This window comes from Aquila chrysaetos, chromosome Z (assembly GCF_900496995.4).
Source record: "Aquila chrysaetos chrysaetos chromosome Z, bAquChr1.4, whole genome shotgun sequence".
Classification (NCBI taxonomy): Eukaryota; Metazoa; Chordata; class Aves; order Accipitriformes; family Accipitridae; genus Aquila; species Aquila chrysaetos.
Genome location: NC_044030.1, coordinates 87,319,521 through 87,335,388, shown reverse-complemented (window position 1 = coordinate 87,335,388; position 15,868 = coordinate 87,319,521). Strand labels below are relative to the sequence as shown.

Genomic DNA, 15,868 nt, shown 5'->3' with positions numbered 1-15,868 from the left:
GGTTAATGGTGTGAGTAAGGACTGTTCATGTGAGAATCGGGGCCCCAGTTGAAATTTATTACATTTAGGCCTCGGATCATAAAATTCATGGCCACTCAACAAAAATGCTACTCATGTCCTGCAAAGTTGCACACATTAAATAAATCCCAAGCATTAATATTCCAGAATCCCATTATCTTAACACAAATGCATTAGAAAAAAGCAAGACGCTACCTTTATTACACAAGTCATCTTAATGACTTCACTTACGCATTTAGCCATAATTATTTGATTTAGCCATAATTATTCGATGGCATGATTGATAGTACATGACACTGTCAAGTGTAACAACTTGTGTACACACCTGTGTATACGTAACTAGAAGTTGTACAATTATAGTAACTGTTAAGAAGTGGAACAAATAGGCACTTACAGTTCCATGCACAAAAAAAAAAAAATTATAAACAGTATCACATTTTTGCTGTGCATTTTATGTCAAAGTATCAGACTTCCTCATTAAATTTGAGTGCCCCCCCCCTTACAAATACTTAATTGAAAGATTTTATTTCAAGGAGGTTAGAACAGAGGCACAAGACAGCATACCATATAAATCTTGATTTAGGATGCTTTAATAAGTTGTTCCCCGACCCTAGAGACAGGCTGTGGTCTACTGAGTTTATGATTTCTTAGCAATCCTTAAATCTACGAGTTACCTTGATGCTATTAACAGCGATGCTGTTGATAAAATAACTACCTTTTCAAAAACGTACTTTCCGAAACAATTCAAATCTCGATGGGAAGGCTTGTAAAACCATGGGGAAAAAAATAATCCACGTACTCAGACACACTGGTGGAAAATACCTTCTGAAAATACCATTTTTACAGTTAAGAAAGGGTAAAAAAATATATATATTATATTAAAGAGACAGACAGACATATTTTAGATATTAAAAAATGTTTAACTTGCTTCTTTTCTCAAAATTACTAGCAATGCGACCAGAAGATTAATGCTGTGTAGCCCTGGGCAATGCCTACCAAGGGTTTGGTGTCTCCTAGTTTTAGATGGGGTGACCCACAGTGCCAAGAGAAGCCAGCACCGCAGTGCTACTGCGCACAAGTGACTGGATCTCTCCCGCCGTGGTTTAACTTTCTCCTTTCTGAGATCGCGCACCAGAGCCGCCCAAGACTGCAAACCGAGCCAGACTACAGCAGATTTGAAATTGTAATTTAGATGGTACTGGTTCAAAAGCAAAACTTTAAACAAGGAGTTATTCCTTGGTCCCACCTTCTTGCCAAGTACCACAGCTGTTGGGATTTGAACTGACTGCTGCAAAACCTAGATCCACAGGTCAGAAATAATGCAGGTAAGTATTTGTAAGCGAATAAATGAGATACCTACTTCGCAAGCTGTTTCTCCGCGTCAGCACAGAGCTCCAGAAGGCCCATCAGCACGGCAGAGACATCCATGTAGGGCTCCCAGACGGTAAAGCCGCGGCCGATGAGGTCGATGGCGGTTCTGCGGATGGTGCTGTGCGCGGGCAGCTTGGGGCTGGGCGGCTGCAGCAGCAGAAACGTCAGTGCCTTGCCTGCCGTGCAGAGCGGGAGAGAACGGGACAATGAAAAGAGAGCTGCAGAATTGATTTTGCCTTGTTTCCAAACACTTGCTGTTGGGAAACATGTAGTAAGGAAACCTGCTCGTAAGTCACCATACTAAAGCTTTATCTCACCAAGAAAGTGCAGAAGCTTACAACTGCAGGGTCTTCCCAAAGTCAGCGAAAAAGAGAAAAGACGTGTGGGTACCAGTTATGTGAATTAACTGTAGGGTATGTGATGCCCAGAGACTCCCTGGGCCACGGATTTCATACGGAATCCAGGATGGGAACCACAGCAGTCCTCAAATGCGGACACCAATGACGCTCGGAAAGGCAGCGTAGACTACTAGCGTAGACTGTCTCAGATAAATGGTATCCACGCTCCCCGCCATCACTCTTAGCTCAACAAACAGCAGAAGGCAAGGAGGCTGTTCTGCTACGCACAAGCACAGGACGGATTAGAAGTGTGCACCCCGTTAGCAATGCTGCAACCCTGCCAGTTGCTGCCTACGAGAATTTTAAAGCTTTCTCAATGGCAACGATGGCCAGTTTGTTACTGAAATGCATCAGACTACACAGCACAGTGGGCTTAATCAAACTGGCCAATATTGCCAGTGTTGAGTCTTAAACATAGTATTTTCACTACAAAAGAAATAGTACTAAATGTATTTTTGGAAAAAATATAAGAAGTCTACATGCCTACATATTTCTGCCCAAAAGTTGTGCAAAAGAAATCAGAATAAATCAAAACAGAAATGATAAGAAAAAAATCCTCCCTTCAATAGACACTCGCTAAGAAAACCCTGAAAATCTGTAATAACATTAACATAGGTAATAAAGTTTTCAGGAAAAAAAAGGCACATCATTTTGAAAGAATGTCTAAGAAAAACTAGCTTAAAAGATGACACTCAGGAAAATATCAGATAAAATAAACCATGTTAAGATTACAGTTGTTCATCAGTATCTCAGCTACAGGTAGAAGCAGATCATGCTAGATGTACTTAACTGAGTGAGAAACAGCAAAAATAAGTCACCGAAGTCTCCAAAACAACCGGTCATTTCCAAACGTGCCATGAGCCTGCCCATGCAGGGGCTCAGAGGAGATGGCACCACCAGCTCCGTTCTTTAATTAAAATCCTGTGCTCACCACGATGCCACCACCTCAGCAATCAGCAGAGATGATGTTTAATTCAAGTGAACCCCCTGAGGACCCAGCCGCAGCGACTAGCGCCGCAAGAGTGATGCTGTCTCGCTGCTTGGCACGGGGTGCCGGCGAGGCACCCTACCGCAGCCAAAGGCAGCTGGCTGGGGCTGGGGGCTCTGCCCCAAAAGGTACCCGCTGCGCCGGGAGCCCACCCGCAGCATCGCCTCCCTTCCCGAGGGCTGCACGCCTGACTCCTGCGTTCTACTACGATTACCGCACAGCGTTGGTGTCCATTCTCACTAACTCACTCTCCCTCCTCCCCACAATGCCTTTTTTTTCTTTTAGAGAGAAATATAGCTTAAGGGGGTGGGGGGCAAGACAGAGAAATGATGTCCCAAACAACTTCAACACACCTGAATTCTGATACAGGTTCTGCATATTGAGGAAACTTGATTAATAATGTCATTTAATAGACTGTTTTTTTACAAAAATAATTACATCTATAAAAATGTGTAGGAGGGCTAAACCAAGCAAGTCTTCCAGATAAAGATAATTTATCATTATCGCTACATAATTATTTGTTACCTCTTAATAATGTTCATTTAGCTTGCTATTGTGATAAAGATGACCTATTGATTTTAACAGGTTTTTCTTTAGTTTTCAGAACCATCCTCTATGAGTTGCTCGTTTTGTTTATTAAATAAACCACCTGTCATTTTAAGCACTCAGAAAAGCTGACAAACACAACTTCTAGTCCATTCACACTAACCCCTTACAGGTGTGTAACAAAAGAACTGAAAGTTTCTTCTTGAAGTGCATAGCAGTCCATGAAGCTCTAGTTTGTGTGAATTTTATGTCTCAAATATAAGAACCTTATTAAAAAGTGTGACTACTCAAACATCACTACAATGAAATATGCCTACCTTTTTCACAGGAATCCTCCTAGCATTGCTCCTGTTGACACCTACCTCGCGTAAATTGAGCTAAGGAAAAAGATGAACTAAACAAAAGTCATTCTGCTGCCCGTTTCTCAGCCTGGACATCTTTGTTTAAGCTTTGACTTGGCTTAAATGAACGAATTAATATTGACAAAAACATCAACTAAGCTAATGAGTTGTTAGTTAAGGCAATAAACATGTCACATTAGAGTCAGCGCAGTAAAGAGGTAATTAGCCCTGGAAAAGCTCTGCTGATTGGGGCTGCGGAGATCCTTTGCTCTTAACCTTTGAGTCCATTATGCGGAGCAGGACCGGGAGCAGCCACGCTAATGTGCATCCCTGGGACCCGCAGCCTCACCCGCGCAGCCCAGGGCAGGTCCCTGCTCGCGCCTGGCGCTGATTTGGCATCTTTTAGTGAACCGACACACTCGCGCTACCATCAGACGGGCAAGACAATACCTATTTAAAGGCATTGGGCTAACACGGTGATGTGACAGAAAAGATCCTACCAAACCAGAATGCAGCTTGTGACTGCACTTCAGCGTGCTCCTCCTGCTATTCAATGCATACTGAAATTACTATAAGCAGGGAGTGGCGTCCTTCTTGCTGGAAGTCTAACTAACATCATAGTGTTTAAACAAAAAATAAAAAAAATCTGCCCTAGCAAAAAGTAAGTTTTGATGATTTACATGTACTTTCTGTTATAAAAAGTCATAAAGAAACAAACTTAGCAGAAACATAGCTCAGGAATTTACATTCCTATATAAATTTGTATTAAAATATAGTTTTGTTCCAGGTGTTTTATTTTGCATTGGTACACGTATGCCACAAGCATATGGAAATAAAAAAAGCCGTACAGGAAGTAATCCAGAGCGCAGAAGGCAGTGATTTTGTCCCTGGACAGAACTGACTACCTCATCAGTACAAGGGAGTTATCAGGACTACCAAAAACAGACTGGATTTTTCTCAACCAGTAGAGAAGGATAAAATTTTGTACACAAGTACTGAAGTGCTTTCAACATTTAGGATAGAGATAGCAAATCTGCCAGTTCTCTGAAACTAGTTCTATATATCCTCACAGGAAACACCCTATGTGACAGCACACAGATACCCCCACAAAAAGCTAGATCTAGCAAACAATGGCGTAGTTAAAAACCTTTCTACTTTTTCACATGTTTACTTGAACACTAAAATAAAGGTTTGAGTCTTTGCTCTTTATGTCACTTTTATTAACGAAAATATGACATGAATACTAAAGCTTATCAGTTATCTTCAATGCATATAGCCCCCTGGATTTCTAAAATGTCTTTCCTTGCTGAATCTCAAGAGCTTTGACCATATTACATCAGTCAGCATTGTTATCCCCATTTTGCCGATAGATTTAAAAAAATTAAATAATTTGCACAGGAAAAATCAATAGCGCAGGCATGAACGAGACACTGATAACTCTGATTCCCATTCTCATAATTTGCCACAAGATCAAGTTCCAACTAAATAAAAATGATGAACTCCAAGAATATGATTTAACTTGCTTTGCATCTTTTTCTTATTTTCTATTAAAAAAAAAAAGTAGTGAAGAATCATAGGTCTGACTTTTTTTTTTTTTTCAGTCTGCCCTCTCTCCCTGTGTCCGTCAGCACAGTGTTCTTTTACGAGACATGAAACCAAATTGTGACCCTTTCTGGATGATTTTTTCCTGATTTGACGTATACCTGTGTGAAACATCCAGAGAAAGACAGAAATATAAATTTGGATAGCTGGGTTAAAAATCCATATCCCTTAATCCCTTCCTACTTCTAGTGCAGTGAATTTTTATTACATATCTTTTCTCATCTTTCAGACAGGTATAAAACCAGAGGCTACATTTAGGCCTAACTTACAAATTAACTAGTCAAATTATTTGAAGAATTTTTTCTAAAGATGTAATGATGAAAAGATTTTTTTTTTTTTCAATCACACTCAATGTCAAATTTCTTAATTTTTACAGAACTCATTTTCAGCATTTTTTTTTTGACCTTTAATGTCATTCTGACACTTAAACATTTTCAACTGAACTTATGCTAGGGGATACTTCCTTTTTGCTGATGACCTCTCCAAGTCATTTAAGTACCATTCTTGCAAGAGGTGCAACGCCTGCAACTTCTAAGGTAATTTCAGAATTTACATGGATGTGTAGTTTTTAAAATTTCTTTTCAAAAGTACGGTCTTAGAGTATATTAAGAAGCTAAGTAGTTATTGTGCATCACGGTAACGAGATTGCATTTTATTCAAAGTGAAAAACAATTTAGAATTACATTTAGAGTTGCTCCTGCATAAAGGGAGAAAAGCAAAGAGGCTGAAAAGAAATGATCCCCAATTGCCACATGTCAGAGCAAGTGACACCACTAAAATCCTGCAGAATCCCCCGGCAGGCGAGCTGCAGCGCTGGGGCAGCTGTGCTGTCATTGTGCACTGCGTTACCAGCCAAGGGGATGCCCAGGTAGGGAAGGCAGAGACATCACTTCAGAAAGCCTGGATTGCTCTGCAGCCATTTTGTTCTGCAGATCAGACAAGATAGCTGCCAGGTTTCTATCTGTGGCTCGCGCTCACGCGAGGACTGTTGGATCGCGTCGCCGGCTGGTCACTTTGCGCCGTTTCATTCGCTGTGCAACAATTCAAAATTAATTCTGAATATTCCCGACGCAGTCAGATTTTCCAGGGGCGGCGAAGGCTGCCCTTACCTGCTGGCGGCCGAGAACAATAGGACATTCACTGTGCAGGCAATCGATAGCCCCCACCCGCTCCTCCCAGCCACTGCAAAGGGGGAGAAACAATTCCCGCTCGCGGGGCTCGCCGCTCGGCACGCAGCCGCTGTAGGTTTGGCTTTGCTCTTCTGAGGGCTGGGGGACAGCCCCTTCTATCACAAATACTCACGAAGTAATACAGTTTTTAAAAATCTCTAGAGAAAGGTAGTCCCTGCTTGCTTTGTCAGTAAATTTAAATTGTTGCTTGAGGCTCCCATTAGCTGAAAAAAGAGCAAAAGTTCGGATTAGCAAAAATGTCCATTTAAAACGACATTTATGACTTGCTGTAAGTCTTTTTTTGCATTTACATCGAAAAGGTGAATGTTTGTAAGTGTACAAATGCTAAAGGATGGGTAACGGGAGCACAGCAGAGGTGACGATGCAGCACGTGCCAGCAAGATGCCGAGAGACCCGCTCTGCCATCCCACCCCGTGCCGCGGCTGCCTGCCTGCCGCCAGCCGGCACGGGGAAGCAAAGTTTGTCCTGAAATTTATAACAACCTCAGGATTCTGAAAATTAAAAGCTTCCTAATTGAATGTGTTTCTGCAGCACATATATAACTTGGTGCTTTATTGAACAGTTAAGATTTCATTGTTTAACAATAAAAGAAAAAAAAATAGGTTTTTTTGCCTCATACCTGATCAGAAAGGAAGTGTCCTCATCTACTCTGAAGACTTAAAAACATCAGAAATGTTACTTAAGATTAAGGGGAACATTTCCTCCATGTTAATTATCTATGTAAATTCTGGAAATTTAACAGAGCTATACCAGGTCAGAACAACCAATCCTAGATACAGTAAATTCCCAGCATTTCTATTAAATGGCATAATATCTATTGCTTTTTACATTAACTGAACAGACAGCAAAGAATATTTGTAAGTGGGGCCAGATGAACGCTGCCCCTAAGCTGTTTTAAAATTAGGTAAGATTTTGCATAATTCGTTAGGAAGGGAGACAAAGGAAAAAGCAGAAAGCGTTTGTAATAGCTGGTTTCCCAGTCTTTTCTGTCTAACTCTGGCCTAGTTAAACTGACCTAACAACGCCATTTTTCTTCCTCTCAAAATCTGCAGTGGGGGAATCAAATGTGAAAGCAAGATCAATTCTGTTCCAAGACAGTAAATGAGTTTTAGATCAGACTTGTTTCAATTTATGGAGAGAACCCAACTATGCTGGCTTAAATGCATTCTTCCTCTAACTATGAGATTGTATTACAGTGCTATAGAAAGAGTAAACTATCATTATTTTAATCCAAAATTTGTTTATGATCTAGTGGGAGGGAGAAAGCCAATATGACTCGGGTCATAACTGTGCATTAAACTTTGTATTTTCATTCCCGTTAATTGTATAATACCATTAAACCATGCTATTTATTTTAATCTAAATTATATAATGTTTTCTAAATAAAGCTATTTCCATAAAAATGATCATCATTTCATAGGAAGTAGCTGTTTTTTCCATCACAGTGCTGACCAAACTATATGTTGATCTCCGAAGTTTTCTCCTATTACACATAATTGTACCAAATTTTCTTAAGCAGTTTCGACAACTCGTGACCTACATGACAGTGGAAGATGCACAATATCAACAAAGTAAGTCAAGTCAATGCAACAACTTGCGAGACTCAGGGGTCACAACTTAACCTTCTCCATAGCACCGCTGCCTGATACATAAACATATCCATACCAACAATGATGTGTATTTTATTCTCAACTGCTGCAAAGCCATACGAGCAATACAAAATCTCAGGGCAGTCCAGCTATTTGAAGTTGCTCTTTTCTCCCCAGGCTCTGTCACCCCAAAGGAGCCTGTCCCCTCAATTTTGGTAGCACACCTATAGCTGGGTCTGCGTTGCAGCTGATGTCACCGTCCTTACACTCTTTACAGGGCAATCCTGCAACTGATTCAACCAGATTTATCTTTGAAGAAAATAAAACCCAAGTTACTAGGCATTACTGGAGCAAGGGGTTATGTTTGTGTGTACTTGAGTACTTTTGAAGATGAAATCAAAGCTCTCCAAAGGCAGGACATATGATAAAAATGGCTCCTTTTCTTTTTGGGTATTGCCACACATTTTGAATTACAACCCATTCAAGCCATCACTTGAAACAAAGACTCTGGCAATAACATCTCTTATGCTAAACTGGTAACTACAGCAACAGAAAGATAACCACACAAGCAGCGATTAGTTTTCCAACACACAGATCTCCGAACCAGCTTACTACAGTGTCAGCCCAGTGCCGGCGCTGATGGATTGCTTCCCTGGCAGCAGCTAGTTGTGTTAGACAGTTTGAAATTGTACTCCTAGACAATGCGCTATCATCTTTACTCGGCGGAGGACACAAGGACTAGCTGAAGGAGTGACTGAAGGAGTTGGGTCTCTTCGCCCTGGAAAAGAGAAGGCTCAGGGGGACCTCATCACAGTGCTCCAGTACTTAAAGGGCAGCTGCAAAGAGGACAGAGGGTCTCCCTTCACAAGGAGCCATCCAGAGAAGACAAGGGGCAACGGGTACAAGTTGCACCATGAAAGGTTTCGTATTCACAGAAGAGATGTTTTTTTTTTACAATGAGAACCATCATTCACTGGAACAACCTCCCCAGGGACATGGTGGAGTCCCCATTGCTGGAGGTTTTCAAGATGCAGCTAGGCAGGGTGCTAGATAGTCTCATCTCAGCTTCCTTTCCCACAAAAGCTTGAACAAGATGATATTTCGAGGTCCCTTCCAACCTGGGCTGTTCTGTGATTCTGTGATTTTTACTGCTGTTCTCCATAGCAATTTATTCCAACTAGCTGCAGACCATCATCTCAGAGATGACCCCCAATACGATACTCAAGTAATACACATTTGAGTTAATTACGTGCTCCTACGCTATGACACTTCACAAAGATTAATGCAAATGCTTACAAAACATAAAATTAAAGAAATCTGAAGTTAACAAGGGATGTATATATTTAAACAAGTTTTTGTTGTTTTTTTTAATACACTAAAAGTGCTCTGTACAGCCAGTTGCACAATGACACAACTCTGTTGCCTACATGGAAAGAGGCACACATACAATGAAAAGTTGGAAAATAACACTGATACAGTATATGTAATATAAAAGACTTCAAAATTTATGGTCACACAGATGCCCTCACTTACATGTAAGGATAGGATGTGCCATTTTGGATTAGATGAAAGACTGCTCATCCAATCTTATCACCGTGAGCCACTGATAACAGTAGCTATTAAAAAAGTTCCTCCTGTAGACAAGCAGATTGGGAAACTGCCCCCAAACGCCCAGGCTCCCACTGCCGAACTGTCAGCAGGCTGGACTGCATTAAGGGTTAACCCTTCAACATACCCTGTTTACCGCAGTTTTCACTACTCCTTGTTATTCCATGAATGCTTAACCCTGCTTACATCTTCAAGCAACGAGTTCCCCAGGCCAGCCTAATGTGCTTGGTGCTGGAGCAGCACAGTGAGCCTGGGGGAAGAGACAGAGAAGTAGGAGGGGAGCCCCGGCAGCACCCCAAAGTGACTATGTTTCTAATGCTTACATGGCTCTGGCAGCAGCAACATAGCTTGAGATCAGAGCCCTCCTGCTCGATTGCGTTCTGACAACACAGCTGGTACTTCTCTGAAGAACAAGGGCAACAAAAAGACAACTACGATTTTCACACATTTCTTACTCAGCAAATCCCACCTTCTTCCCAATGAACGCAAAAGCTCCCAGCAAAGACTATTAATTAGAAAAAAGGTCAAGAGAGGCTCCAAAACAGTTAGGAGAAATAATTTCCAATAATTATAATCCTAAGCATTAATCAACCCATCCATTGTAAATCCAAATCCCTGCTAGTTGCCTCAAAAGCAGTATTATGCCAATTATTTTTGTATATTTTCTCCCACATTTCTCGTTCCTAAAATGAATAAGTCTAATGTCTCACAGGTGTTTTCCTGGGTTTGCAATTATTCTTATCACACGTATCTGTGAGACAGCAAAACTCTGATTCCTCTCCTATTCTTTTAAGGTAAGGATGCTTGGCTTGGCATCTGCAACCCTAATGAAGGAATAATGTTAATTTGTATGATGACTTAAATGAGTTTCTGAGTTTCTCTTCATCTCACTCATTACAAAGGCAAGCACAGGCTGATTTATTGACTTGTCACAGCTTAGGAAGCAGCAGTTCATAAAAAAGTTATTCTGAAGCGTTTTTTTTTAAACATGCAAACTATTGATTGACAATGTTTGGACGCTATTTTCTTAGATACAGACACTGAACAGCAAAAAGCATATGCAGCTTTGGTTTTCCCATTTGACATATGAAGAATACATATTTTAAGTTGGCAACATTGCATGTAGATAATGTAATGGAATCCTCAAACACACTACTGTTTGCTGGTTGTTTAAGCCCCCTTTAACATCTAAATACCTGCTGTGTCAAACACTGACTCTAAATGTAATGCTAATTTAAGTGCAGGTATCAGCCATATAAAACCATAGCAAAATAAAACTACAATTTTTTGAGAATATTTCTGGGGGAAAGAATTCCTCTTTTCCCTTTAGCACAGCTATCCCAGCTAGAACATGTGTGACCAAAATGGAACGATAATCTAGACTTTGCACATGATCTGTCTTACTAAAGACTGTTATTGCTTGTTGTGCCATCAGTGGCACTCAGCGCATTTCATCAGCCTCCCAACCAGTTGGCTATTTGTGAAAAATGGAAATTGTAATCAGATTCCATTGAGAGGACTTTTCACCACCCATATCAGGAAGGAAAGAATGTATCTCAGATAATACGCATGATCACAACGCTCTGTGGCCAGAAAACATCTATTGCAATTATGAACCACAGTTGCAAAGTACAAAAATTATCTAGCACAGCAAACAGATAAGTATCCCTGCTCTCGGTTCTCTTTGTTACCTGTCCCTGGAACTGAAACTATACCTTCCTTCAGATATGCATAGTACTGGCAGCATCAGTTCTGTTTTTCTCACAATAAAACTTCTTCACAAAAAATAAGCAAAATAGCTGTATAAACAAAAAAAATGAATATATATTTTTCTGAATTTCCCACCTAAATGCAAAAATGGATATTACAAAAACTGCTTTTAAATATTCAGATACTCATAGGCAAGGACTGTTGAAAAAGACAGTCCCTTCGGGAGATGGCAGGGAGAGGCGAGCCCAGCTGATGAGTGGGTACCATCTGCTATTGCCTTGGGGTGGCACACTGAGCAACCCCGGCAGATCTGCTCAGCGCTGAGAAACGCTTGCCACTGGACTGTGATCTTTACATAAATGCTGTTTCTAAGGAGTGCAAACGCATATACACTCACAAACATGTGGAAATAAAAAACACTCTAATTAATCACGGTACATCCCGCTAGCCTGATATTACATTTACTCGGGTAGGTATCCTCCTCTTCAGCTACAGCTGCTTCCTGTACATACATTTCCCTCAGGACATTAAAACACACGGCTGTAAGTCTGAACTCATAAGAGCTTAAATCAGGAATTATACACCTCCCAAACGCTGTGAGGTTTTCAGCAATGTTACGTATCTCACCCCAGCTCGAGGAGGGGCTGTGAAGAGCAGTGGGAACAGAACTGTCATGGGACTGGACCTAACCAGAAAGGGCCAATTCCTCAGGTCCCCTGTGCAACACGAGGCACTTGGTCATGCAAGGCGCATTTTGGAGAATTAGGGGCTCACATGAGACACGACTAGAGGTAGGAAACAGGTTCTGGGGCATCAGAAGGGAGCTCTTGTGTCTGGACCAAAAAAGACAGAATCCCACTTGAACTGCCTCTCACCATAAAACACCATATTATCCAGATGTCCTAGTTTCAGCTGGGATAGAGTTAACTGTCTTCCTAGTAGCTGGTATGGTGCTGTGTTTTGAGTTCAGTATGTGAAGAATGTTGATAACACTGATGTTTTCAGTTGTTGCTCAGTAATGTTTAGACTAATGTCAAGGATTTTTCAGCTTCTCATGCCCAGCCAGCGAGAAAGCTGGAGGGGCACAACAAGTTGGCACAGGACACAGCCAGGGCACCTGACCCAAACTGGCCAACAGGGTATTCCATACCATGGGACGTCCCATCTAGTGTAGGAACTGGGAAGTGGGGGCGGGGAATCGCCGCTCGGGGACTTGCTGGGTGCCGGTCGGCGGGTGGTGAGCAATTGCACTGCGCATCATTTGTACATTCCAATCCTTTCATTATTGCTGTTGTCATTTTATTAGTGTTATCATTATCATTATTAGTTTCTTCTTTTCTGTTCTATTAAACTGTTCTTATCTCAACCCGTGGGTTTTGCTTCTTTTTTCCCGATTTTCTCCCCCATCCCACTGGGTGGGGGGGAGTGAGTGAGCGGCTGCATGGTGCTTAGTTGCTGGCTGGGGTTAAACCACGACACCAGATCACCAAAAGCCACTGGGGCTGTGCTCTCCACACTTTTCCATCAAACATCAACACGATCCTTACACCTGTCCAACCACCCACTTTCAGAAGAACCACAGAAAACAAAAGTCTCCAACTCTGGTGGCATCAGCAGTGTTTTCAGAGGGGACTAGGGGATGGCATGCTCAGACCAGCAGCGAAATCATACACATTTTGTTTTCTCAGGAAATGACTAACATGTCCATCTCCTGTGATACTCTTCATTCAAATAGATACCTGAGTCACCCTCACATAGTTCTACAAGAAAAACTTCTGTTCCTTATCTGTAAAATGGGAATAATATTGTCCCTTTAAGTTTTGCAAAAACCCACTCATATCCGACACATTTGTAGAGCAGTTTTTTCAGTATATTTGGTACTATACCAAACCTTTTACCCTAAACCAGCTTTCCCCAAGACCAGCCGCACCTGCAAATGTCTCAGCTGTTGGCAGTGCGAACCCAGGGATCAACTTGCAGAGCTCGGCACGGGGTCCGTGGGGCAGCCAGAGCCTCTGCACCGAGCGGGCCCGCACTTTGTGCTCCAGGTAACGCGGGACACGCAAGCGCATCCCCTCCCAGTGCGCTCTCCTGCACAGAAGGCACGCTTTGCTGCACCGGCTCGCCCCGGGGACGGGCCCCTTCCTCATGCTTAATGGGGTGAGCTTGGGAATTACCATGAAACTGCAGCCTGCGACGTTTAACAGCTTGAATTTACGACCTCGGTGCTCATCAGACAACAACTCTGTGCCTCCTCTCCGCCCGCACGCAGCAGCACGCACACCAGCGCTGTCATCGTGGGCAGAGCGGCTCCCACGGCCCCGCGCAGGCTCAGCTCTCCCTCGGGCACCTTCCCAAGGCACCCTCGTTGGGTTTAGCCTCTCCTCGTCCCAGCGAACGCAGCTTTGCTCTGTCTGCTCGCACGCAGCGGCACGCCAGGTCCTACGGTGCTGCTGCTGCCCCACAAGCAGCCTGGAAAAACCAGGCTGTTTCGGTTTCCTTCCCATTAGATGAAAACGTGTGTGTTCTCTGGTGGAAGTGTTTGCATTTTGCCCAGTATTTCATATGAGGGCCTGTGCTCAAACATTTGGAAACGGAAAGCAGATAGAGACAAGGTCCATGGCCACAAACACGGTTATGGCCGTCCGTCACCAAGACACTTCTTGGCAGGTCTGATGCTCTCCCGGGGAACGGCCCATGGCTGGTCCGAGCAGCCTGCAGGACTCTGGAAAGCTGAAGTTGGAGGTAAAAATACAGTACCTTGAATTTTTATTACCCCCAAATGGGGTATCCGTCTCAAAGCTAAGCCTTCACGTACAGAGCCAGAAAACACAACTGATGGGGACTTGTTTGGTGCTGAGGCTTCCTCATAGTCCAAACACAAAGAAGAGAGATTTTAAGTTTGCTGAGATACAACCCATTACAATAGCCAGAATACTAAATACGCAAAAAAGAAATCTCTGACTAAAAATTTATAATTCAAATCACTCATCTCCTACAGGATTTGGGGAAAAAGGTGAATATAATTTTTAAGATTTGATTTTGTTGCTAAAGCCAAAAAACAGTTTTAAATTAAGGCATAATATCTGCCACAAAGATTGACCATTTTCTGCTATACAGATTGACTATTTTTTCTAAATATTATCTCTGAGGCTAAGATATAGATTTTCATAAACCACCGTTTTTCCTTTTTTTTTTTTTTTTTTCTCCTTCAGGGACAAAATTCTGCTCGAGACACTGATCTAATCACACCAACTCAAGGAAAAAAGCACATTTTAGACTTACTAGTACACTGAATTTCACAGCATGCTGACTGAAATGTACAGATCCAAATACAGAGAATAATGTAATGAACCACAGGATCCATGCAAATCTGAGTAGCTTTCTGCATAACTGATCTAAAAATACAGCCAACAAAATGGCACGCGCTGCTAGCAAGCTCATTATGAACAATAAAATCAGTTATTCGCTTTAATCACGCTGTTGTGTTTTTGTTTTTGTTTAAATTAAGTTACTGAGCCAGTTTGCCTAATTTGCTCTGAAAGGCTGTGGTTCAGGTGCTCAACTGATTTATTGCTTCTGTAAGTGATGATCCCAAGTGCTCGCTCGTCTGTATTAATTGCTGCTGCTAGCTCAGCCTATCAGCTCTGCAGTAGGTGCATACAATTAGTGGGGAGTGACCTCCTCACAGGGGTTGTCTCCTCCTTGCTGGAGTGGCAACTTAAATAATTTCACAATACAAAACTAATGGATCAAAAGGCATTAGAAAAGGTTTTGAGGTAGGTGATGGAGCAAAAAAATCCCATGTTCACCAAGAATCTCAAGTTTATCCTGTGTTAAATTCTATTTTCAGATGAAATACATTTGGGATACTATTGAAAAATCTGTAATGCTGGAAACCCCAATTTAACAAAACACGTGAAATACCCAACTGCGCACTCCAAGTAATCTCGTGCTTGCTCACTTTTTGTGTGCCTACATAAGCGTAAAACTGGATTGCAAAGCCACAGCACATCTTGAAAAGTAAACCTCTCTCTAACACATGCAGACACAACTCCATTAGCAAAAGAAATATTGTGAAGATAAATATATGGCTTAGAAAAGGCATTCATAGGCTGTACTGATGAGACTTTTAGAAGATACTACTGAGTGGTGAAGCCTGAATATCAGGCAGTAAATAATGCAAAAGAGCAGAAATTCAAAATTGAGGAAAATAACAACATGTGCGATATCTCATCCACTTTGTATGGCAACGGTCCCATACTAGAAGTAGAGACCTGACCTGTGATCCTCACCACACGCTGTTTATCCTCTCCTACCCTCCTCCACTTCCAGCCCTGTTCCAGTGCTGCCCAGCTCCCCCTCAGCAGGTTTGCCTGTGCTGCCCTCATCCCCAAGTTTGACATATATCCCTGGGAGAGGACAGAAAAGGACAAGGTGGACACACACCTAATGCAAAAGCTGCTTCCTTAATGGCAAATCCCAGCTTTAAACACAGGTGTGCTAA

The 15,868-nt window shown here is 42.1% G+C and overlaps 1 protein-coding gene across 8 annotated transcripts in view; it reads right to left on the bottom strand.

Moving 5' to 3' along the window:
- The window catches only part of WDR7 (WD repeat domain 7), a 151,801-nt gene that overhangs the window by 49,338 nt on the left and 86,595 nt on the right, over window positions 1-15,868 (bottom strand). For all 8 annotated transcript variants that reach the window (XM_030004989.2, XM_030004988.2, XM_030004987.2 and 5 more), the window contains one exon: window positions 1,379-1,565. In XM_030004989.2, coding sequence (XP_029860849.1) covers window positions 1,379-1,565 — 187 coding nt within the window. The remainder of the gene's footprint in view (window positions 1-1,378; window positions 1,566-15,868) is intronic.